This window comes from Candoia aspera, chromosome 1, assembly GCF_035149785.1.
Source record: "Candoia aspera isolate rCanAsp1 chromosome 1, rCanAsp1.hap2, whole genome shotgun sequence".
Classification (NCBI taxonomy): Eukaryota; Metazoa; Chordata; class Lepidosauria; order Squamata; family Boidae; genus Candoia; species Candoia aspera.
Genome location: NC_086153.1, coordinates 226,991,989 through 227,018,817, shown reverse-complemented (window position 1 = coordinate 227,018,817; position 26,829 = coordinate 226,991,989). Strand labels below are relative to the sequence as shown.

General features: G+C 43.6%; 1 protein-coding gene across 1 annotated transcript in view; it reads left to right on the top strand.

Moving 5' to 3' along the window:
* Positions 1-472: 472 nt before the first annotated feature.
* Positions 473-26,829, top strand: part of WNT6 (Wnt family member 6) — a 41,847-nt gene continuing 15,490 nt past the window's right edge. The window contains exon 1 of the mRNA XM_063288919.1: positions 473-658. Coding sequence (XP_063144989.1) covers positions 594-658 — 65 coding nt within the window. The 5' untranslated portion in view covers positions 473-593. The remainder of the gene's footprint in view (positions 659-26,829) is intronic.

Genomic DNA, 26,829 nt, shown 5'->3' with positions numbered 1-26,829 from the left:
TGCTGGAAGGAAGCGGCTCCAGAAGCGGTCCCGCTGATGGAAACCGCTCGCTTGCGGGAAAAGTCCACCAAATCCCGATTGGGAAGCGGCGGTATGGCTGGCGAGGTCTGGCGAGCCGTTTATGCCAGGCGAAGTCACGTTTTTGGTGAGCTGGGCTGGGGCGGGTGGGAATCCGACTCCTGCCTTTTCTCCAGACGGGCCTCTCCTTCTAGAGAATCCGCGCTGGTTCCCCTGTCCGGGCCGGCGGGAGATGGCAATCACGGTGCGCTCGGATCGGAATGCGCCGCTTGGCCCTCGCTCAGCCCCCTCCCCACCCCCACTCCCTCTGCCTTTCACCGTCCCCTCCCCATGCTCCGCTTTGCCTGTCAAGGGGAAGCAGCCTTGCCGGCCGTCCCTCCCTCCCTCCCTGGTTCTCCTCCTCCGCCCGGGACGGGGCTTGCGAGCAACCGCTCGCCCAGCCAGTGAAGCCGGCTTTGCCCCGCGCGCTCTCCCTGCGCCTCCCGGGGCGCCCGGTGCGCCGCGCTGGAGAAGGGGCCGGCGCCCCAACGGCCGGTGGTCTTCCGGGCGTTTCTCGCTGCCTCTCCACCGCCAGGATGTTGTCCCAGCTGGGGCTTTTCTTCATCTTGCTCTGCCCAGCCAACATCATCGGACTCTGGTGGTGAGTAGCTGGGAAGCCAGGGAAAGTTGCCGAGAACGACAGAACGGGGAGCCCGTGGAGGTCCGTACCTCTCTGGAACTTCCAGGCGCGGAGCAAGGGGAAGCAGTCAGGCTTACGGATGATTTCAAGACCCGGGAGCCTCTAAGGGGAGGGTCTGTGTGTGTGTGTGCGCGCGCGCGTGCGGGGGTCAAGCAGAGCTTCTAGAGAGCTAGGAGGTCCTGAGGCGAGGCGAGAAGGTGTTTCAGAAGTCTGGAGGAACCAGAAGCTGTTTCTAGCTTAGGAATCTCTTCTCCAGCCTGAAGCACGTCTCGCCGGCCTGGAGTGAAAAGGCTGTGCCTCCAAAAAGCCGACGGGGCAGCTTCAAAGAGGGAGATTTGCAGGTTCCAAAGGGTTTATGCTTCAGCATCGGTCTCCTTAGCTCTACAGGCTCTCCAGTACTAGGACAGCTTCCCGGTTGTGAGGACAGAGAACCTCTAGAATCTAAGAGTGCGCGCGCGCCTTGCATGCACGCAGGTCCCACGCTAAAGCCTCTCCACGTGCCCTAAAACTCCAGCGAGTGGCTCCTCAAAGGCCTTCTGACAGTGAGTCTCCCACCGAGAACTGATTTCTTCCATCACCCACATCTCGGACGCGTCTCCCCTCTGTCGCTCAGCGTCTTAGAGGCCCCCGGGAAAAGCCTTCCAGCTTCAGAAAGCTCCATCTCCCGCAGCCTGGCTCCTCTCTCTCCGCCCCGTCCAAGCCCTCGGGGATCGTAAGGTAAACGCGAGGCGCTCCTGTTCCGCTGGGGAGCCGACGCCGGGCGAACGTTGAGCTGTCCTCGGGCTACATTCCTACAGAAGGCAAGGGAAGGAGGGGGACTCGAGCGACCCCTTGTCGAAAAGCTCCAAAGCTCTGGAGAGGCAGGCGGCTTTTACCTCGCCCTCCCCGCCCGGAAGTTAACTTTTTAATTTTAAAAAGTCAGGGTCTAAAGAAAACGCGAGGGGATTCCAATGGTTCCCCCCCCTTCTGTGCCCCTTTATGGTGGGGCCTTCAGCAAAGAGTCTGGGGGAGGCAAGCCCAAGGGAGCAGAGAAGTGGGGGGGGGGGGTTCATTTAGCGAATGAGCTGTAGCTGGGACCCAGCCTGGGGAAGCCCAGGTATCTGTCGAAACATGACCTATTTAAATCTATTAAGAATTTCACCCAACCTGTCCTGATCCCCTTTTAAGTGCTTTCCAGCCTAGCTTCCTTCCATGAGATCCAGGACATAATTCATTAGTTAAGGTGATTCATCTTAAGGTTGTCACATTTGCCTGACCCCCAGAATCTAGTGTGGGCTAACCCTTTCCTGGCCTTCTTCCCCAGCTAGTCCTGAGGAGCAGAGGGGGTCATTTCACCCATCTTCTACCTGTTGATTGTTCCAGCCAGCTTTAGGAAGAAAAAAGCCCATATCCTCAAAACTAAGTTAAGATTTGGCAGAAGGAGAAGTGGATCTTTAACCCCCTTGAAAATGCTCAAAGCAGGAAGTTGAAGTGTACATTTTATCAATTGATCATCCCATACAAAATCACTGTCAGGCTGATCTGAGAGTTCAGGACAGATCTTAGCTTGTAAGGACAGAGACAGCTTGTTTCCTGAAGAAGAAAATCTTCCAGCATTCTGCCTGTCAATATATTTTATTTCATTTCATTTCATTTCATTTGACTTGGATGCTGCCCAATTCCAACCAACTCAATTTGGATCAATATATTTGAATTGATCCAAAATACATTAATTTATCCATGCGCTTGCTGCAGACAGGGCTGATTCAGACATGCATGGCCATGATTAACCCACACAGACATACTTTTGCAGGAGTGACATCTTCATCATCATTCCAGGAACACTTGGTGAGCAAATGCAAGGTCAGATCTCAATGAAGTATAGGTAACATTGGGATACTTTATGCCAGCACGCATCACATCATTAGAATTATTTGACTGATAGCTGAAGTATGAACTGACTCCATTTACTGATGCCAAATCATGTGAAACTCTGCTTGCTAGTGGTTCATCTCTGATGGTGGTCTTGACATCAAGGACTGACTATACATGTAGTGGTGTCTAGTCAGAATAACTTTTTATTTCCTGTGCATAAGGGAGGACAATAAATCAACCTGGTTCCCACATTATGCTATGCCAAAATGTGTTTTTCTACACTGTGATTTAGTTTGTTGTGTGAACCCAGTCATTACTGGGTATAAACCATGATTTTAGCATAACATATTTGGTGAGCACAAACTGTGGCTTATTTAATACACCATGATTAAGCAAATAATGCCTTAGCAAAATATGTGTATCCTTCCATATCAATCAAACCCAGTGAAAAACATCAACAGACTTTTTTTCCTGAGAAATCAGGGGGAACGATCTTGCTCATACGCATATAGTTGTAAAACCTGAGTTTTGTGCAACAATACGCTGCCAGGGAAATCCAGATGTGTAATGACCACATTGTTTCAAAGTGTCATCTCTGACTTTCAAATACTGACATTCACCATAGAATGTAGAAATGCCAAGGGCACCATCACCCCCAGGATCTGAGCCAAGGTCCTCCTGGATGAATCTGAGCATTGGTTCTGACAGTTCAGAGCTCCTGCCCCCAGAGGCACACCTGTTTGAGTTTAGTACCTCAAGAAAGATTGGTTCTAAAATAGCAGCTGCTCTGAACCTTCTTAGGCTGTTGAAAAGGGGAAGAAGGATGGGACCACGGATTTTCTAGAGCAGTGTTTCTCGACCTTAGCAACTTTAAGATGCGTGAACTTCGACTCCCAGAATTCCTGGTCGGCTGGGGAATTCTGGGAGTCAAAGTCTACACATCTTAAAGTTGCCAAGGTTGAGAAACACTGCTCTAGAGGTTGAATTGGTGTACATGCAACCGTTTACTGGCAGGAGTAATCTTGTCAGTCACTAAGGGACTGGGCTTCATTAGCCATGCTAGTAATGGGGCCACCTCCCAGTTATGGCTTCTGGAGTGGTGGGATCCTGCAGCGTAGCGGCCTGCTTGTCCTGCTTACCTATTTGCCTTCTCCAAGGCTGTTAGCAATGCAAGAGGGAGAAGGAGGAGCCAGCAGCTGCTACTCACATAACCCCCTCCCTCTGGGAGGTGTACAGGTTGGAGACAAGGGGAGAGGACTAGAATATGGACTGAAGAGAGGAGGAAGCTCTGCTCAGGGCATCTGCCAAGACTGCAGGATTACCAAGTTCTCCCGCCCCTCCAAAAGCCTTTCTCCGGAGTTGGGTTCCTCCTACTTCCACCCCTCTCAAGAGGATCTCAAGCCCGGTACCAGTTTTCCTCGTGTCAAACTATTTCCGCGACAATGGATCGGCTCCCATTGTAGGTCGTGTATCCATGCCGCTTTCCCATTCCTCCTCCAAATACTGGGGTCAGTGCTGGGAACAGGGTTCTTAAGCCAGTATAGGAAGGATGAAAAGTTATGGCTGAGCAGTAAGTTTGCTCTATTTGCTGATGTCAGACTGCTGAGGGTGGAAACATCAAAGAAGGGACTGTGAATGCTCCAACAGGATATCTCCAAATTGGGTGAAAGGGCTTGGAAATGGTAAATGTAGCCAGGATTAATAATTCTAATGATGTGATGCATGCTGGCATAAAGTATCCCAATGTTACCTGTACTTCATTGAGATCTGACCCGGCATTTGCTCACCAAGTGTTCCTGGAATGATGATGAAGATGTCACTCCTGCAAAAGTATGTGTGTGTGTCTGTGTGGGTGGGTGGGTGGGTGTGGATTGGAGTGGACAGAGAGAAATACACACACACATGCATACACACACCCCTACCTAGGCAAATTCCATGCTTGGAATCATGAAGGAAGAGATTTAAAATAGAACTGCCAATATAATAGCATCCTTATATCAGTCAGTGGTGAGAGCACTTGGATGGTGGTGACAGTTCTGATCCCTGCATCTTAAGAATGAGATTATAGAGCTAGGAAAAGTGCAAAAAAGGGCTACCAAAGTGAATTGGGGTTGGTGAAGCACTCCAGCAATAGAGCTGTTTAACTTGGAACAAAGGAAGTCAAGGAGAGACATGCTAGAAGTATATGTAACCATGCACAGCACAAAATGTGGATAGAGAGAAACATTTCTCCATCTCTCGCAGTGTTAGAACTTGAGGTCATCGACTGAATCTTAGGACAGGGAGATTCAGAACTGAGAGCAGGAAATATTTTTTATACAGCACATACTTTGTGGATTTCACTGCCAGTTGTAATGGCTGCCAGTTAAGACGATTTTGAAAGAGAACTTGACAGGTTCATGGAGAATCAAGCTATCAAGGAATACTAATATTGTGGGTTTTTACTGCCTCCTAATTCAGAAAGCCAGTTTGGTCTAGTGGTTAAGGCATCAGGCTAGAAACCGGCAGATGGTGAGTTCTAGTCCCACCTTGGGCACGAAGCCAGCTGGGTGACCTTGGGCCAGTCACTTTCTCTCAGCTCTAGGAAGCAGGCAATGGCAAACCACTTCTGAAAAACCTTGCCAAGAAAACTGCAGGGACTTGTTCAGGCAGTCTCTGAGTATTGGACATGATTGAATGGATTAAAAAAAAAATTCACAAACAGCATGCCTTAAATACACTGTAAGGGAGAAACGATGTAAGGGAAGAAACACTGTAACGGAATTATCCCTCTCTAGTCTAGGCTCTGTAGGTGGAGAACCATGTTAGTTTATAATGGCAAAAAATCAGGTATCTGCTGGCACCTTCTGACTTGCATATAACCTGCACTGGCCTAACCAATTTACCTTCCCCTCCCTTCCCCCAACTTAAATCCTACATTAGTCTAGCCACTCTATGTATCTCATGAAGTGAGATACAGCTCATTAAAGCTTATGCCTTTTAATAAAATTTGTTAGTTGGAAAAGTTGCTACCAGATTCCTGTTTTGTTTTTTTTTGCCAGTCTAGATTTGTGAGCTTCCCAGTTCATCTGGTTGTCACTATGCAACACAAAATGTTGGCCTAGATAGGCCTATGGCCTGATTCAACAGGACTCCTTAGGCTACATCAACAGAATCTTGCAAGACTGAAAGTACAAAGCTCCCACACTCCCTATTTATCACTTGAGTGGTCAGGACCAGCCCTTCCTAAGTTTCTTTCTCTGGCCATTTCTCTGTTGTGGGCTTCTTTCTCTTTTATCTGATTGTTCCCTAGGTGGCATCTCTCCCCCCCCCCCCCCATCCCATCTTCCAAGGCCACCCTCACATGCCATCACAGTTGGTTAGGATGAGTCCTGCTACCCCATTCAAAAGTAGCAGTACTTGTGTTCACTGAAGTGGTACCCTACTTGGTGATACCTGAAGCAGCTACTTACTGCCACCATCCGCCTATGTCAGGCAAATGACTTTCTGAGTATCCTGGTGCATCTCAAAGGATCTTGTCCTTCAGCTTCAGGAGACTGATAGCACAGGGCAGCCATCTCATGAGAAATGACGATTTGTGATATTGTGAGAGGCATGTACCATTTTCTCCTGGATGGGCAGGCTCACTGCGCTCAAGGATTAGATCCCCTGCTATGGGAGATTTGTGGGTGAATTTTACATTAAAGGTGCACTGAGTGGATCACACTGGGATTTCTTTCTTGGCCTGTGAATATCATTTGGGCAAAGACTTTGAGAGGTCTCAGCTCTGCTTTCTTCCCATTCTACTCCTCTCATACAACATCTTTACCTAAAAAGCAGAACCAGAATAATGTATAAATTATGAGGAAGTAGATAGTGGATGGACATGAGGAAAAAAATCCAAACGATAAAAGTTGTTCAACAATGGAACAGACCATGTCAGGAAGTGGTGAGCTCTCCTTCACTGGAGGTTTTTATACAGAGGCTGGATGGTCATCTGTTTGGGATGCTGTGGTAATGGATTCCTCCACTGGGTACCAACCAGCCTTTCCTATGTCATTGTAGAGCATAGGGTGTGTGTATGTGTGTTTTAACTTCAGTATGGAGAAGCTACATTTGCCACTAGCAAATATTACTGTATGCAGAAAATGCCAAAAGCATTTGGAAAGAAGATGGTAATCTTATTTATGAACATACAGTATGTTCCAGAACAGCCTTTGTAATTGGCCCTTTCAGTTTACCACTCAAACCATTTGCTTCAGTGCCATGCATGTCATCATGTGCCAACAGTATCTTTAAGGCCCTGCATTGTTGGTGCAAGGCTTCCTCAGGTGCAAGGAGAGCTTTTGGAATTTCAGACAATATTCCAAGTATACTGTAACATTTCTTGAGGTACAGGAAACAGTCTTTAACTAACCGTATTGCACAATGCAACACCTGGTTAAAGAGTTTAATTTGGAATTATAGTTTGGGGTGCTTTATGGGATTGTCAAATGCCTTATAGCCAAACTCTTCTTTTCTTTGGCAATTCTTGCATTCTTGAAAAGATGGGGAAATGAGCTGTATGAGCTTCATCTGCCAACTTCTCAAAACTCTTTAGAATGATTTGAAATGCCTCATCTAACCTATAAGACTCTAGGTCTGACTTTGCTTGTCCAGTTGTTCCATTGCCTCAGGTATATCAAGGTCAACACACTGACATCTCTTACTTAAAGCTTTTATTTCAAACAGTGTGTTGTGTCACATCACTCAGCCACACAAAAATATGAAGTTATGTATGTTTCTGGTGATTGCATTTTCCTCTGCCCCTGTTCTCCCACAAATAGTTCCTAATCAAAGCATTATCGTCAAAAATGGTAACTATGATATCACTCCTTGTTTCAGTTTGGTGTTTCACAGATTTTACTGCCTCCACTTGCCTGTCCCATTGCAAGACATTCAGTGGTTTCAGTGTCAGGGAGACTATTCCCAGCTCAGTTCAAAATTTTCCTTTGGTGAGTCAAAGCAGATAAAAATGGACAGATGCTTTGAATTACTGTACATTTAAAAATCCAGCTGCCTCCCTAGAAGCTGATGCAGCATCACTGATGCTCAAGTTTAATGAATGAGAACTGATTGGATGAAAAAAGCTTGACGGTTTAATTCTTGGACCTGTGTGCTGCACTCCTCTCTTTTTTCTATTATTGTAGTTCTGACCTTTCATGTCAGCTGTCACAATTCCATATCTTCCAACTTTTAAAGAAGCACATTTGGCATGCCCATTCTTGTAGAATCATCAGTTTCAATAAATTCTAGAAAATGCTCTTCGACCGTTATTACAGGGACATTTCCACGAGGTTCTGTTACAAAATACACCATTAAAGTCATTTGTTCTGTATCGCTAATGTCAGATGTGTCATCCAGAATAACAGACAATAACTGTGTACTATCTTGGTTACTTTTGATCTGCCATAATTTTCTGTTTTTACTGTTTTACTCACTTTTCTTGCCAGTAACTGTGTGATCTCATTTTGAATTGCTTTTCTAAAATTAGTTGTATGTTTCAGTGCTCCTGAGTACAGCACTGAACTCAGCCATCTGTTCCACAGTTTTAAAGAAGTTTCCATAGTTCAACACATATAGAAGATTTGAAGTGCCATACAGGGCTAGATTTTGGGTAGCAAGCATGTTCACCATGGCAATATGCCTTTTTGGGAACATTTTGTCAGTAAAAAGACTTGGGTCAATCTCCAAGGGCCTTTAACCTTAGTCTCATCTCAGCCTTTTTCCACATATAGAATGCTTTCTGGTGATTTGCTGCTTTTTCATGGCACACCAGATTTCTAGCCAGACCTTTTTAGTCCTGTGTTTCTGTAGAACCTACTGTGGCTGGAAAATTAGCCTGGAGGAGTTTGTAGAACTTTGGGTTTTTTAGTACATAAGCCATGGCCTCTCTACGGTGTCACCACAGAGATTTTCATGCCAGAAATGTTTTGGGCAGAAACGTTCTTTTTCATTGCCTTTGGAAACATGATGTTTTTCACTTTCTGTGAAGTACAAGGAAGTCCCTCAGGCTACTGCTGAAGTGGGTCCACAGTCCTGAATCATCTAGACTTAAGAGCTGAACTCAGCAGCAGTTGTTTCTTACATCTCAGCCACCCACTCCTCTGATCTACACTTTTCTTCAGGAATGTGCATGGCTTGATCCCTTGCAGATGAAGATAGGGATACTGCCTGCATGCTGAGTAACTGGAAGATCAGGCACCTTGTCATAACCTACATCCTCACTGAAGCCAGGAGGTGTACCGTGAAGATTTATGTCTCATGTATCACAGGAGGGTTTCTCCTTCTGAGATAGAAAAGCTGCTGCTTGCTTTCTTCTTATGAATACTGCTCCATATTATCTTCTTTCACTTATGAAGTCTGTTCTGGGCCAGCTAATCAAGTGGATCTCAATATTCAACTGAAGAGGGCCAATAAGTAAGCTGATAGAAGGGCTTGAGTGGGGGAAGGTATTAGTACATAAGGCAATGTTTCTCAGACTTGGCCACTTTAAGATGTTGACTTCAACTCCCAGAATTCCCTAGCCAGCCTTGCTGGCTGGGGAATTCTGGGAGTTGAAGTCCACACATCTTAAAGTGGCCATGGTTGAGAAACACTGATGTAAGGGCTAACTGGGATCCTTCTAATATTTCATCCTCTTCTGCCTCTCAGAATTGACTGACTATTCTCCACAAGTGGGATTCAGGAAAGTGGCAGAAAGCTTCCAGAGAAAATGCTCTTAATTAGTCCAGGCTCCTGTGGGTGCTAGAGAGATACAGAAGAGCCTCATCCTTTTCCTCTCTCTCCCTGCATATCCTGTTTTATGTTGGTCCCCTTTCATTTTCCTGCTGGGTCCCTTATGCCTCCTTTCCTCCAGCACGCTACTGCCTCACTTCTCTGCACCGAGAGGACAGACAATCCATATGCTTTAGCAACATAATTTTGTACACTCTGGGACCTAGTGAGTCCCCCAGCCACCCACCCCACCCCACCCCACCTGGTGGCACCTAAGGTGACTCCCTTAGTTCATCTCATGGTAAAGCTGTGATTATCCCGTGTGCATTGGCAGAGTTGGAGTTGATGCTTAAGGGAGTAATGCAGAAGATGGCAGATGTTCAGTGTGCATTGGCTGCCCTTTGAATTTCATTTAAAATTAATAAAAAAGAATAACCCAGCTGCGAAATCATGAAGAAAACAATCTTGCATATCAGAACTCTAAACTCTGTCTTTTGAACTCCTTGGTAGGGTAAGAATACTAAATTGATTCAGATGAATCTCTCTCTCCCTCCCCTCCCCCCCTCCGTCTGCAGCTTGGAACATTGGTGTTTCCTTCTTAACCTTACTTTGCTCTGCAATCAGAACTCTACACAACTGACAGCTTGACAGCATTTTTCCTTAAGTGAAGTGGCTACAATGCTTCTCAGAAAAATGCAAATGAGATCTGAATGTCTTCTATCACACATTATGCACTGGGTGAAATAAAATGGCCCACGCTGTATTCCTGACCATTAGTGCATGGCTTTGCCAGATTGCAGAAGAAAGGTGGTCTATACCAGAAAAGCTGCCTGTTGACCCCTTGTTCAGCCAGCCTCACTTCAGAGAGGGGTGGCGTTCATCCCACACTCTTCCTTGACAGTTTTAATGTGGGGAACTCAAGATACACAACTAGCCTTTATCAAGAGCATCTGTAGAGAGGGCAAGAGAACAAGACTTGTTGCACATGTCATGACATCATTGCACAAAGGATATTGTGTAATGTATTGTTTGTGCAATAACATCTTGAAGTGCATGACATCATCGTGGCTTGCGCCAAATGCCTGTGCCTTACATAGAATCAAGCTGTTAGCTCATTGTCTAGTTTAGGATTGTCTCCATTAGCTGAGCTGTTACATGCTTACATGCCAAACCATGATATGGTTTGTTTAATTTTGATTTAGCACAAGGTGTGAACTTCAGCCATTGTATTTTATGGCTCAGTGTTGGCTGTGAATCAGGATTCTATGGTTTATTCAGCGAATCACGATTAAAGCAAACTCACTCAGCACAAGAATGGACAACTTGTGGGGGCGGGCAGGGAATATTGATTGATTGATTGAGGCACCAAAGATGACAGCGGGAATGTCTGATGTAATTACTGGAGGGGCAGGAAATCTTGGCTTTCTTTTTGTAGAGTCTAGGGCTGAAGTGGAAATTAAATGCAGAAGTGGGGCAAAAAAGACAGAGAACCATATTAAAAATGGTGGATTTGATGCTAAATGTTGACAGTTCAATTTGGTAATGTTCTGAGAAATGAAAAATGGGTGCTGGGGTGCCATATTGCCTCATATTCTAGATAGTATATGTTAATTCTGCACTGATTAATTATCCAGACTCTATGCCAACTGGTTCTATCCAATAATAAATATAGAATTCACCTTTCACTGAAGCATGGAGTCCTGTACCCGTGTTACCCATAACATACTTGATGGCAGCCACGAAAGAGAATTTAAGGAATGGCAAGAAGTAATTAAGCTGTATCAGTTGACCTTGAAGAGGAGCGTCTGTCCCAAAGCTGACTCTCTAATATACTATTGTCTTTCGTGCTCCAGGAAATGACATGCAAAGGAACCAGGCATAGGCCAAGCGATACCTTCCAGATACTTTGGATTATAGCTACCATAAACCCCAGCAAGCATGACAAAATGTGGTGGAATATATTTAATTCAGCCTGGTCTTACTGGGAAAAAAGTGTGAGTTTCATACTGTTGCCCAGTCTCTCCACAGTACAGAGATAGGTGCTCAAAAGCTAGCTCTTCTTGGAATAATCTAATCACTCGCTTACTCACTCACTCACACAAACACACACACACAATTGTAAGGCTTAGCAGCAGTTACCAAGCACTCTGGGCACAGCGTATGATTGATCTCATCCAGCGGTTTTGACATTATCACCATCTTGCTCCTTAGGGGACAAGGAAACCTTACTTGCGTCATCTCAGATGTACTTATTCCCACCACAAACACGTTGGCAAATGAGACCAGCCTCTTAATCTGAGTAATAGCAGATCTATATCAACACAGATTAATGCCTTAAACACTCAGCACTGGGGCTCTGGGAAATGTGTTCGAAGATATAATGGTTGCATGTTCCTGGGAGGTTGTTCTCTGGGATTCAACAGACTCTCCTTTTTCTCTTACAGCACTAAAAACACTTTTTGAAAAGAAAAAGGCAGCATTTACAGATATAGGCAGGAATCATGCATTTTGTTAAAGTATCATGGGCTTTGGGTCTGGCTTTGTGTGAGGTGTAAGCTCAGCATTGTTTCTCTTGCCACTTCTGTAAATGAATTCCTAATGCTGCTACTTTGACTACGGTAAGAAGGCTGGGGTTTCAATAGCTACCCTGTTGGCTGCTTCTGCCCTGGCTGTGTCCACTGTGAAGCTCTTGGGGACTGTTTGAAAAGGCTGCTTGAAAACCTGTTACTGCTGTGGCCCTGGAGGTTTCTAAAGTTCCACCATCACTGGATCAAGGTACCCACCCTTTTACTTTAACCCTATCACCATCCTAAACAACAGCCCAGTTTTTAGAAGGGCCTCTGGTTCACTTGGCAGAGTTGCCTGCCTCTGAAGAACACTTGCCTACCAATGGTAACTCTGAGAGTCTTGTGTGAAAGATACTTAAGCAAAACAAATGGAAGAACCAAGAGGCAGCTAGAGAGTAGCTGTCTAATAAGAACAAGGCTGGGCATCTAGGGTAGAGCAGAAGGACTGGAACACATAGACCTGAGGGGAAGGCAAGAAGGAAGTGTTGAAAGAAGTGCTGGAGAGCGAACAAGTGAGCAGAGGGATGCGTGGCCAGACCAAGAGGAGGAAAGTGAGTGTTTCAAAAAAGTATGAAAAATAATTCATAGCTAGACTTTTGACTGCAGGCTTTTGATGCTGGTCATGATGTTGCAGAGCAGGAAGTTGTGAGAGTGACTGAGATTACACATTATGCAAAATCATTTTAATTATGGTTTGCTGAGTCAACCATAATGGGGAGTTTACACATAGCACTGATCTATAGACTATTGCTTGCATGCTGGCTGGGGAATTCTGGGAGTTGAAGTCCACTCATCTTAAAGCCACCAAGGTGGAGAAACACTGATCTAATTAAATTATACAAATATCAGAAACCCTAAAACTTCTTACTCTAGAGCAGCCTTCCCCAAACCACTGACCTTCAATTTATTGGTTGATAACTCCAATTATAGCCATAGTGTCTGGGGATTATGGGCGTAATGGGGGGAAGACATTAGCTTGGTGAGAGCTGTTCTAGGCCCAAGGTTTGTCCATATTGCAGCCTAAAGCTGCTGGACTCCCATGTGTAAGCTACTAGCTGGAAATGAAGCCAGCTTAAGAAAACTTTTTTGGGATGTCATCCCTTTGCTTTGCTTTGCTTTGCTTTGCTAGTGGCAATGTCCTGAAGTTCTGTCCAGATCACATTTACTACAGCCTTGGGATGGTGGATCTTGTACTTCTTTACCCCTCCTGGACATGTTAAAAATTAAAAAAAGACACAGAGAAAAAAACTCCACTATTTAATAACTGTTCTTGTCAGTTGGACAGGAAGGGGAAAGGAGCAACACTTGTCAAATTCACTGGGTTAAAAACAAACAAAAGCAAAGCAGGCCCATGGTTTTACTCCTGCATCTTATAAGGCAGGCAGGTAGGCCGGCCCAACTTTTCATGGTTTCCCCAGTGGACTTTCAGGAAAAAAAAATCCCGAGTCCACGATTTCACTGCCCCATCAGTGAACTTGTAAAGAGAGAGAGAGAGGAAAAAAAGGGTCTGTGAAAGGCAGTGGTTGGGAAGCGGGTGCTCTAGCCATACCACACAGGAAGCAGTTGGGAGGGAGGTGTTTGCCTATAGTGAAGTAAAGCAGGTGAGCCTGAGCTGGAAAAAGTTAGAAAAGACTTTCGATACATAGAAAAGATGGTTGGAGGTTGCCTTCCTGGTGGGCGGGCCTGGGGACAGGTAGAAGATGGTGGCGTCTATTCTTGCCCTTGAGAAACAGCCAGTTGCCTGGACTTGCACTGGGACAAATGGTCATGTGCAGCAGCCCCAAGCCTCCTTTTCTTTTCTCCCTTGCCAGTGGATCCTGTAAATCAGTGCTTCTCACCTTGGCCACTGGAAGATGTGTGGACTTCAACTCCCAGAATTCCCCAGCCAGCCAATTCTGGGAGTTGAAGTCCACACATCTTCCAGTGGCCAAGGTGAGAAGCACTGCTGTAAATCCTCCAGTTCTGAATCCTCCTCTTCCCCCCACCCCCAATAATAAAATAAACCATGATATTGGTTTGAACTGGGTTGATTTGATTTAATCAGTGAATCCCTTCTTGTCTCTGCTTCTGGCCATTTATAATTAAGACGCATTGAGTTTTTGGTTTAGTTGGCCAATTGCTGATTCATGAGCAACTTAAGAAGCAACTCAAGAAGCAAATTAGCTGGTTCCTGGCAGCTGTACCAGATTTTAATCAAGGAATGGGAAACGTTTTGCCCACAGTTTCCACATGAAGCCAAGAAAACTGTATTAAAACCTGGTATGAGATAGCAACAGCTTCTGAGACTAGCCTTTAATGTTAAATCTCAGAGATGTGGTACTTCTCCATATAGGCTCCATAATTATGAGGATCTTATTACTAAGAGTGATGTGGTGTTAATTATAGGGCCTGACTACCAGGAAGAGGTCAGTGTATGGTGTATGTGCATGAGAGAGAGAGATTAAAAAAACCAACAACAACAACTTCTGGCCTTCAGACCAGTGTCAGGAGAGTAGAATACGGTTTGAAAATGCAGAAGTTGGCCATCCTGGCACAGGGCAACAACCATCCAAGTCAGCGAAATACAACTATCTGGCCTTTGTAGATAAGTTGTCAGGAGGATTATAAGCATTTTTCTGATCCCACCCTAATGAGACTTGATATGCTCAGAAAAATAAATAACCATGCACACTACCCAATAATATCCTGCAGGATTGGCACGCTCCGGGTCCCTTTGATTAAACAGTGTCATCTATCAGGGCCCTGGAAGCGCTCCTTCTCTGTAGTAGTGACTGCTCTCTGGAATGAAGTTCCCTCTGAGATCTGGATGGGCCCCACCCTGCTGTTGTTTGGAAGGGCCTTGAAGAGCTGGCTCTTTGCCCAGGCCTTTGGTGAGGGAGAGTGAAGACCATTTGCTTCATCCTTATCTGATCTTGCTTTTTTTATTATTATTATTATTATTATTATTATTATTATTATTATTATTATTGGTTATTATTGTATTTTCCTTGTTTTAGTTGCTGTGAGCTGCCCAGAATTGTTGGGAGTTGGGCGGCATGCAAATTTTATTAAAAAATAAATGAAAAGTATAGCAATGAGAAAATCACTAGCCCAAGGTCACCCAGGCAATGGCAAACCACTTCTGAAAAACCTTGACAAGAAAACTTCAGGGACTTGTCTGGGCAGTCTCCGAGAATCGGACATGACTGAACAGATTATAAAAAAAATTGAAATGAGAAGCTGCTTGACTTCCCAGTTTTCAGTACTGGTAGGAGGAACGCTGCGGGTTAAACCGCTGAGCTGTCGATCGGAAGGTCGGCGGTTCGAAACCGCGCGGCGGGGTGAGCTCCCGTTGCTCGTCCCAGCTTCTGCACACCAAGCAGTTCGAAAACATGCAAATGTGAGTAGATTAATTGGTACCGCTTCGGCGGGAAGGTAACGGCGTTCCGTGAGTCATGCTGGCCACATGACCCGGAAGTGTCCTATGGACAACGCCGGCTCCAAGGCTTTGAAACGGAGATGAGCACCGCCCCCTAGAGTCGGACACGACTGGACTTTACGTCAAGGGAAACCTTTACCTTTACTAGGAGGAACGCCAACCCTATAGGTATATATGTATGCATATGTGTGTACATGCATGTCTACAGCTATATTGTATAAGGACCCACAAATTATTCCAACTTAAATTCAAACTTGTCTATACATTTGAGCATTGCGGGGGGTGGGTGGGAAGGAGGCGGCTTGGATATAATGTTTCCTGCAGACTCAATTTTCCATTAAATACTTGACAAAACAATTAAATTGCTTAGATATGTCAGTTCAATGTAAAGGTTCTCAGTATTTATTTATTTATTTATTTATTTATTATCTTAATATACTGTGATGTCATGAGCACTGATGGTGAGCAGGAGGGGGCCCCTATCCAGGGGGGAAAACGCATGTGTAGTACTGAGGAGTTAAGCAGCCACTCAAAGAGACACAGAACAGACCCGCCTTGACTTTTGGGGTTTATCTGTCTGGATTTTTCCCACGCTTCTTCAGTTTGTTAGGATTTTCTGTCTTATGTAGCAGTAATAAACACTAGAGACCCATTCCTCATCTCAGCGTGGTTCCTGACTGTTAGGACATGTATATGGTTTTCCATCGCACAAAATTGCAAGTCTAGATGATGAACATTGGATTAAAAAACCAACATCAGAACAAGAGAAAAGCACAAATATATTATCATAATAGTAATAATATTTATTAATTTATAGTTTATTTTCTATTCCTTTATTATTTTTATAAAAATAAATAATTTATTTTATAAATAACTCAAGGTGGTGAACAATACCTCCTCCTTCCTCCTCTTTTCCCCACAACAGCAACCCTGTGAGGTGAGCTGGGCTGAGAGAGAGTGACTGGCCCAAGGTCACCCAGCTGGCTTTCAGGCCTAAGGCGGGACTAGAACTCTCAGTCTCCTGGTTTCTAGCCCGTTGCCTTAACCACTAGGCCAAACTGGTGACCAAGGGCAATCTAACCCAGTGTTTCTCAAACTTGGCAACTTTTAAGATGTGTGGACTTCAACTCCCAGAATTCCCCAGCCAGTATAAGTTTGAGAAACATTGATCTAACTGAACTCATATAACTCATAATCAAATTAAGAAAAAAAAATCATGTAGATGGATTCACCCAACCTCCGGACCCCACGCCAATACAAAATGCAAGCAGGGTTCCTACTTCCAAGAATCTCAATTGTGTTTTCAACAGAGAGAAAATAGAGAGAGGAGACTCACCCCTGGGAAGGTGTTTCCAGCAGGCAGGTAAAGATAAAGGGGGGCTCCCAAAAATATGAGCCTTACTTCATCTAGCTTACCCTAATAGTCTGTTATCATCAATCAATATTGATTCATATTTTGCTTATTTCAAATGTTTCTAGAAACACTTTTAAAGCAAAACCCTCCCGTGACAGCTTCATCAAAGCAACCCTAATATTATGAAAATTAAAATGTTAAAATTCTAATTCTGACTGGAATTTGAGGCAGAACCATCAGAGTATTTTCTAAAGAAAGCTTGTGTCAGTAAATGGGCTTTTAGATCATAACTTCAAAAATGTCTGTGGGAATGGAAGTCCTAAGTATACATATAGGAAACTACTTCCCTGAGTGCAGTGGCAGTATTTACAGTAAATCATGTATTGAACTGGCCTAAATGTTTTCTCTCATGCTTGGATTTTGGTGGTCGTAGAAAAACATTTCTGTGAAACTCAGTCTACTCTATCAGGGCTGCAAAAATCTGGGTGACCACTAGATGGCACCAGAGAGTCTATGCTGTAATCTAGCGGTCATCTAGATTTTTGCGCTTGAGATTCAGAATCCCAAGTGAAATGAAGTACTTGCTGCCTGACCTTCTGCCATGCAGGAGCAAACTGTTTCTCAGACATCAAAGTGAGAACTAGCATTGATTGCTATTTGACAAAGGTTGCTTGCAAAAATGCAGTAATCTGTTCACATGGATTGAGAGTCATCCGAGACTCTGGAGAAGAGCACCAAAGAGCTCAGAACTTGTTCAGAAAGCTGTGAGCCCATTTTGGACCATCTTTACGGTACAAATGAGGCGTTCAACAGTTGTGGATGCTTGACCGTGGGATTGAGGTTTTTATTGGTAGAACAGTTGGGCTGATTATTACTCAGTTGCGAAGGCGGGGATGAGTCAAGCACATGAGTGACGTCCAGGAAACTCTTTACCCCAAGCCCCGGAGTCAAGATTCTCTGCCATGGGGATGCTGTCTGCATATGCGATTATAATAATCCTTTCTGACCTTAATGCCTTTGCCTGTGCCACCTACAAACACTGCAGAGCAGTTGTGGTCCACCCACTTCTAAGAGGATCACAGATGCTTTTATTTGTCATTTCGCCATTTCAAAATGGGAGGAGGAAAACCTGTGGCTAAGACCAGGATGCTGGTGAGAGATCTGGGTTTGGTTCCCAGCTTTGCCAGAGACTCTCTGGGGGATCTTGAGAAATACACTTCCTGTTTGCCTGCAGTAGTTGCTCTCTATTACTCATCACAGATGCTTGTTTATCTTTCTGTTTACACACAGATCTTGAAAATACCAAAGCCCTTGTTGCGTAACAGGCACTGCTGTTGGCTTTATATATCATAGTGAGCATTACTTGTATATTTATGTTTAGGGATTATTTATTTAGGCAAGAATAGCTTGTATATCTACAGCAGGGTTTCTCAGCCAGGGTTCTGTGGAACCCTAGGGTTCTGTGAGAGGTCACTAGGGATTCCCTGGGAGATCACGATTTATTTAAAAAATAATTTAAATTTCTGGCAACTTGACATTAAAGAGGTAAGTTTCATTCTTTATGTTTAGTTTAAGAACAGGCCTATCCATGAAAGGAATATCATAATTTTGTGACTTCTGGCCTATATTTGAGCCTGAATGTGCAGGGGTTCCCCAAGGCCTGAAAAATATTTCCAGGGTTCTGCCAGGGTCAAAAAGTTGAGAAAGGCTGATCTACTGCATCAAGATTTGGAATCTCATCAAGCAAACAGGATTTTCCTGCAAGCACATTTGTGGCATTAGTACAAATGCACAGATGGATCCTAATGTTACCCAGGGGCCACTAATTACAGAATTTGTTGGGTTTGATGCAAATTGACTTGGTTCATATCACACTAATCCATGGGTTAATAAACCACCATTGGCTGGGTTTACACTTTATCCTATAAACTATGGTTTATAAGTCACAATGGATGGATTCATATATTGTTCTAAGCCAAAACCAAATAAGCCACATAATGGCTTAGAGCAAGATCAGTTCTGATGTTTTGGGGGCTGGAAGGCAGCTGGCCACGTAACAGCTTCATTGAGGTGAGGGACCTCCCCAACAGGTATTGGTTTACCTGTATTTCATCTGTGACTCTTGATTAGAACTGTAGACAGTAAGAAATATTACCCCCATGTCATTGGAATTGGTGGGGCCTTTGGGGAGTGCTAAGGGGTGAAATGGTTCCTTGATCCTTGTAGAACTGACTTAGAAAAGTAGAGGTTTTCTGTCTTCTGTCAACATATCAGGGAAAAACATTCTGTACAAAGCCTGGTCTATTTAGTTTACAGTGAAGTTTTGGCTCTAGTTGGTCTTTGGAGAGAGCAAGGGATATTGAATAAACCTGACAGCTTTGTCCTGGCAATTTAAAGCAGCCTCATAAACAAGCCCACAAAAGTTACTAGCCTGCAAAAAAGAAAGAAAGAAAGAGCAGCTTTTTGGAAACAGGCAAAGGTGGGATGGGGAACATTACCCTTCTTCCAGGACTTTCTATAGCTGGGCCCGTATGAGTTCAGTCCCTTTCTTTTGCAGCCCGTTTGGTTTCTAGGCTGGGTGGAGACAAAGGTCAGATTCTTCCAACCCTACACCACTAGCTGATTTGGTCACTTATTTTCCGCATTCTTGCTTTCATGCAAGGTCTTGTCACCTTAGGCTTCAAGACAAAACCAAATGACACCACCCAGGGCATGATGATGGTGACAAGGAAGGCTGGAAAAAGACCTGTTTCCTGATCAGACCCAATATTCAAGAAGGGCCTCTTCATCATACTTGGCTTAATGTAACAATAGTTGAAGGGATTCCATTCTTGTTTTCTAGGCAACATTTACAGGACACTGAGAACCACAAAACAGCTGTCCACACTTAGCCAAGTGCATTGTGATAATCTAGTCAAGTTGGAAAATTGGTGGTTCAATGAGTCATGTAAATCCAGAAAAGCGGGTTAAGTTAACCACAGGTAAATTGCTGCTGAAAAACAGCTGCTGAGTTGACAAACCGTTTTTCTGGCAGGGATTTTGCTCCTCATCTCACTTTAAAGTAGCCACTTCTGCAAGTGAAGAATTTCCTGTTCCTGCATCTTTCAAAACAGTAAACTTTCTGTCTTTGTCCTGCCAACCTTGGATGTAAAATTAATAAGAAAAACTTCTAGTTTCGTTTTAGAGTTTGACCGTATATTGTATTCCATCATTACCCTTACTGAGAACTGTGAAGGTCATATTAATTTGGGCAACCACCCAGAAACCTTTTTATAATATTATTTTTCAGAAAAACCTATCTTTACATAGAAATATAATTTTATTAAGAAGTCAAACAGTACCCATCTAGTAGTACTACCTAAGCATTTTCTTTTCTGCTGCAATCTGTAAAAGGATTCTACATGCTTCTGCTAATTCTGCAGTTTCAGTCAGCTTGTGCCTCCTGGTGCCTCCAGATAGGTTAGATGAAGCCACCATCATTCCTAGCTGCTATTTGGAAGTAATGGGTATTGTAGTTCAATATGTCTGGAACGGGCCAACTTTGGGAAGGCTGGCTTAAATGATTGAAAACCAAATTTAAAATATTGCATAAATACAAACTGAACATACAATTTGAGTACTATATGCAATTCATAAAGTGGATTAAATGATACCCCTCCCCCAGATATTGGCATCATTTTGAGTTTGCTGTCATAAGCTAACCCTTTGGAAGAGTGAGTCAAATACTTTAACTTTGTTAATACCACTCTAGGTATACCTATTAATAGTTGCTCATTGGTAGTGGGAAAATATTTGCTGTCATTGCCCCAAATGGGGTTAAAGGAAGAAATTGAAAATAAAACAACAACAACAACAACAAAAAGGGAATGTTTTCTGCTGCTTGAGAAATATAAATGGCTCCTTAAGCCCATGTCTGGTAGTAAATCTGAGGAGGCTTAGGCCTTCTGAGGCACACCAGATTAAAAACCCACTCCCAGTACAAACTGGCACACAAAAAAGTAGTAGAGTTTATTTGAACCACACAACAACAAGAAAATACAAGTGAGTGTTTGGCTTAGGAAAAAGAATTAAATATGGAACTAGGCTTCCGAGTAAAAAGACCTTTGAAGAGAACTGGTCATTTGCCTTGAGCACATGTAGAATAAAATCACCTGTCTAACACCACTCTGTCTAAATATTTATTACTCCTAGAAATATGGGTAGATTATATTCTGTCCTAAAATATTTCATCTTACCACCTGGGATGGATTTATCTTCTTTTCTGCTCCACAGCCAGCTGCTGCTTATGGGGAAATTCAAAGAATGAAAGCCTCCAGCAAACTCTTCTCTTGCTATTTAACCTCAAGGATTTACCAGAATGGATTAGCCTACAGATCAGTTGTGGATACACTGCCGTAGGGGATCTCTGCTGTTTGCATTTTTAGAGGAACCCATTTCAGCCTGGCTTGTTTAATAGTGAAGAAGTTAAACTATGGCTTGGCCATTTCATAGAGAAGGCATGGGAAAGTGTGAATACCTGCCAATATTTCAGAATAATATGAATATGCTAATTGGCATAGACACACAAACTTTGTTTGCTCCTCTCCAACACACATCCTATTTCTCAATCTTTAAAGGGTTTTTCATTGTGTAGTAGAACTGCATCTGAGGCAGTCCCTGCCAGATCAGAACTATTCACAGGTAAGGATATAATCCTAACTAAATTAAATCAGAATGGCTATCCATTTGGTACCTTTCCCCCCTTTGTTTAGAATGTCTGGGCCATTAACAATAGCAGATTAAGAAGAAAACTTGTATATTGCCCAATACCAATTTGGGGAACCCAAACTGGAGAGTGTTATTTGAATCCTTACGGGCCATTGTTCAAATTCAGAAAGACATATTCTTCTCTTGTCTGGCTTGCCATAATGTATGGATATATGTTTGGGTTGTAGTACAATTTTCATCACTGGAATTCTTTGCAGCTGCATGTGAGTACTAAATCATAACATCTGCAGAGGCCCTTAGTTAACAGTTATTGATATTTCTGTCTTTCAGTGATTTGTCTAATCTTCTGTTTGTTATTCTCTTGGTCATAGCACTATGTCTACAAGCTACAAACTCCACAAATTAGATACATATTGCATGAAATAAATGGGTGTGAGTGAGAGTCTGAGGGCTCATTTGTTGGTTTTAAATCTGTCGTTCATCAAGAACTTTTAAATGATATATATGAAATCTGAAAAGTTCTGTTTGTTTTCACTCTGCCCAACTCTCATTACGCTTGAATTCCACACACCTCCTGCTTTAATTGTATGCAGCACATATGTGTATGCTTTATTAAGGTAGCACTCTGGGGAGCAAATACCAAAGTCAAGTTTGCAACATGTAACCTTAGCTCTGCATTTTTGATGTCATTCCCAGCTCATAATTACATAATCCTCTCCAATGAAAATATATCGCACTCTCAGTCATGACTAGAACACACAAACTTGGAGCCCCCTGATCATTTCTCAATACCCAGGAGTATTTCAGCTTGCTTGGGTGGAGTGATTATTTCTTCCTAATGCCAAGCAGAGATCACCGGGCACAGTGTTTATAAAAATAACAACAGTACACTGTGAAAAAGCAAAGTTCAAAAAGCTGCATGACTCTTCCTCTGCCAGAATGTATTTCTTTCTTTTTCCTCCTGCTGCCACCCCCCTCCCAGTTTTCAGTCTCCTGTACTCATATTTTACACACAACACTCCAAGTTTGAGTTCTGGACTTCTCCATTCTTGAGAGGAATGTTTCATTAATTGAGTGAAAAAGGGAAGACTTTCACTTCTCAGTTACTGCATGCTGACAGCTGGCCAATCCCGTCCACTAGACTCGCTTTTGTGAAAGTATTATTTTTATCTAGGAGCAAGTATTCTATCAGATAAGAACCAATCATTAGCATCATACCTCAGGATACAGCTCACCAATAATTTCCACTGTGAATTGTGGGAATCATATCGAGCTTTAAGAAGAAAAGGAGATCTTTGGATCTACAAAAGGGCAGGCCAAAATAAAAAAGCAGCTTTTGAAATGTCAGTGAGAGGGAATAGGCTTGTCTGAGAGTTTGTCCTGTTGGGTGAATAGAATTCATTTCCAAGAAGAAGTGGACAAGCCAGCAGTAACACAATAGGTCATTCCTTAGAGCAGAACAATGGATCATTCCTTAGAGCACATCTGGAAGGCACATCTGGTGCCTTCCAGATGTGTTGGGATAAAAAGTGACAAAATTTTCAGGTAGCCTGGACATTGTCTGTGATGACTTGGAATTCCAAGAGTCATATCTTAATTTAGATGAAGGGCTCCAATATAAGAAAAGCGGTTCTAGAAAGCATTGCTTAAGAAAAGCTCCAAAGTGGGTATGTTAGTGATTCAGGGAATTTAGGGAAAAAAATGACTGAAAGGTGAACTTTTAAATGAGAGGAAGATACATTAAGATCAAACAAACAGTTTTAGATTAATGGATTATATTTTAAAGAGGATCATACTCAAGATGCCTAATCTAATTTTAAACATGTTTACTCAGAAGTCAAGGGATTAATTGTAGCTTAAGAGTGTAAGACTGCACTCTTACAAAGCTACAAATGTGAAAATATTTTTGCTCTCTCTGATATTAATCTTATTTGGGAAGAAACTGTATCTTAATATAACATGCATCTGATGTTTGAAAAATGTTTTAAGGGGATCACTCCTAAGTTAGATCAGAGGATTGCCTTGACTAGCACCATCTTATTTCCAGCAGTGGGGCAGCTGATTGCTTCCACTTTGCTTGGAGATCTTTAAAAGGAATCCATAGAGAACAGTCCTTTCAATAGGAGGGATCTCTATCTGTTTTAAGCCTGTGGGTAGATTTGGAATTTTGAGAGCTCTCACAAAAAGGCTGCTAGAGAGGGAATGGTCATTCATAAAACATCCATTTATCAGAATGCACATTTATGCTGTCCCTTCATCTCCCCCCTGTAGTTCAGCAACTACTAACCATGATGGCTAAATAGATCCTCCTTATTCAGAGAAATTTATTTCTGAATTCCAATTGAGGATAAAGGAACTGTTCCTGTGCTGCCCTTTTTGTGGGCTTTCTGGAGATGGTTAGCTGGCTGCTGTTGGAAACAAGATGCTACTAGCCAAGCTGCAATTCAAGTGTTTTTTTCTGGACAGGTAAAAGAGCAGGCTTGCACCCTATAAATACTATTGCTACCTTGGCATCACTCACAAACCCTTGTATTTCCTGATGTAATAAGACAGAGACCGGCTCAAGCTTGGCCTCCTTCCAACAATACAGAGGTAGTTTGCCATTGCCTCCTTCCATCCTGATGCAATGGGAGACCATGGGGTCTTTGGCACCTTAAAGATTAACAGGTTTATTATTTTGGGAACTAGGATCAACTTTATCAGGGACATGGAATATTGTCCTCTGTTGAAGGTATTTACAGACATGGGTAGAGAAGCAAAAGGGAGGGGATGGATGAATGGTGGTGACATGCAAAAAGCTCCATCCTGACAAAACAGTTTAAATGTGTGCAAAATAAACAGTAACACTTCACAAACCCAGTAACTGATGGTGATGAGCTATTCTGATATTCCTAAATGATTTTTTTAATGTAAGAAAAACTATTGCTATTGACACTCAACAAACACTTTAAAACTTCAAAATAAGTTTAATTTGGCCCTTTTATCATAGAAACACCTTTAACAATTCCTTGGTTGAAGAATTCAGGATAGTTCTCAGGTCAGCAGTGGTGGCATTGGCAAGCTTCCTACCCTGTTGTCCATTTCTCACTCCATTTGTTGGGTGTGTTCACCCAACTCATGAAACCTTAAATACTGATTTATGAAGGACGATGTTCATGCAGCATGCAGCATGCAGCATGCCAAAGCGAAAACAAACAGAACGTTGCAGCTTAACAGGATAGTCTGATTCACACAGCGTGCTTATATACAATGAACTGATCTGGTTCCGGCTTAATTATTGTGATTTCTAAATCCAACCAAGTTTTAATGGGTTGTGTGTGAACATCCTTCTGTTGTACATGCACATGCGAGAAGTCCAGCCTGAAACAGTAAGTGACAGCAAAAGAATCAAGAAAAGTCATGCCTATCTTCTATCTCCCATAACAGGAGATGTGGAATTCTCTGTGTTCTGCATCGAGGCTGCAAAGTAGCAATTCTACCTAGAGACGTTCCTGGAATTAGGTTTGGCTAGCCAGAGTTGCTTTTTCTTAATGGTGGTGTTTACATTTAGCGTCTGCCCTTCTGAACATTTGCGTTCATACATTGTAGCTTCTTAGATGGGTTAATGAAACATAGGTTGTTTCCAGATGCATGGATCTTAGCACTTACAGTCAAAGGGCATCACACTGCTATTACATCTATGAGCCCTGAAAAGATTTTACTTTGTGTGAGAGATTTTTTAAAAAAAGACATGGAAGAAATGATAGAAAAAGAAGTGCTGAAAAGTATAATTGTTTAGGCTGTCATAAAAACCCATCTCATTGGGAAGCACCTACTATGCTTCCATCTTTTCTTCCCTAGCTGATTTTTCTGTGACAGTGGGTAAGCATGAGGGTATTACAAATGGAAGATCCCTAAAAAACAATGTATCTAAAAATGTATAATTGCACTGTAGGGGCGATCCTGTTTGGAAAGACTGTTCTCTTCATAGGCTGCTGCTCCTGAAACCTTCAATTGGCACAGAATGCATCTGTTTGCCATCAAATAGGACCAGGAAGGAAGTAGCGCTTCTGAATCCGCACGCATGTCCCGGCTGTCTTGTAGGAATGGTTTTGCTCTACAACGCTGGTTTTACCCACACTTAAAGGGCTTGGATCTAGCATGTCTTCAGGAGAACCCGAACAATTTTGTCGATGTTATTCTAGGTTTGCCACCGTTTGCGCGTTGCGTTATTGCGCGCGTTGATGTGTCTCCACCGGCGCGCGGTGCTCCAGGCAAAGTCGCCGCAGAGCAACCAACAGCGTGAGAGGGGCGTGGCTGTTTGCCGGGATTAATAGTCCGTCGGTCTCCCTATCAAGCGCGCGCCTCCAGGGAAGTCACGCCCCAGTTCTCCGGGCGCGAACTTTTTGCAGGCGGGGTTGAGCGCGCGGTAATTGCAGACTCAGGCGAGTTTTGTGTTGGGGACAAGCTCGGGCAGTGCTCACGGGAGCTCACCTTCCCCTACGAGAGCAGTAGCAGTTTGACAGCATTTTTCCACCCCTGCCCCCTTTCGGGGAGGGGGAGGAAAGAGGAGGAGAGACGCACTGAAATTGACAGCTTCTGATCTATCTATCTATCTATCTATCTATCTATCTATCTATCTATCTATCTATCTATCTATCTATCTATCTATCTATCTATCATCTATCATTCTCTCTCTCTCTCTCTTTTCCATCTCGGGTTCCGGGATGAAAGGGAGGAGATCTCGGTCGAGATTCCTATTTCTCCGCCCGCGCGCCTTGTCTCTTCCTCCCCCTCCCCTTCATTCCGTGCTGTCGGCATTCAGTGCGAACGGGGGAGGACCTCGGCGCTGCCAGGACCACCATGGGTGGGAGGAGAGGAGGACTGCTGGCTGAGGGCTTCCTCGTCGGATCTCGCTGGGGTGAACCGCAGTTCAGCGTTTGATCCTCTGCCCCAGGGCTTGATCGTTTCGTTTAAAGGAGGACAAATTGTCCCTGCTTAATGATAGCCTTGCCCAGGCCAAAACTCCGGTGAGGCGCCTGTTCCTGCACACTGAAGCCCTGTCCCTCCCGGGCTTAATCTGAGCTGAAGATGCCCTCCCAGGAACTTGCTCTCCAGGACAGCCGTGATCTTGGAAATACAGGAGGGGTATTTATAGGTTTAAAGCATCTCTACCCTGCCCTTCATCGCAGGAGATGATTCAGCTAACAGGAAGTTAATTGCCACCGGCCCCAGGCAGCCAAATAAATAAATAAACATCAGTAACATAGGCAAACTGAGAATTTGTATCAAAGACATGAGTAAGTATCTGGATAAATAGACACATCTTAAACTGGTCCCAGAGTGAGAAGGAACCAGGTTTAGTGTTTGGCTTACTATTTTAAAGAGGGCATTCCAGAGCTGGTGAACCATTACCAAGAAAGTAATTATAATCATAATTACATGGGGGAAAGGTAGCTGGAGCAGGGCCTCAGCGCAAGGCTGGTTTGGGCTCCTTCCTTTCAAATATTTGGGTCTG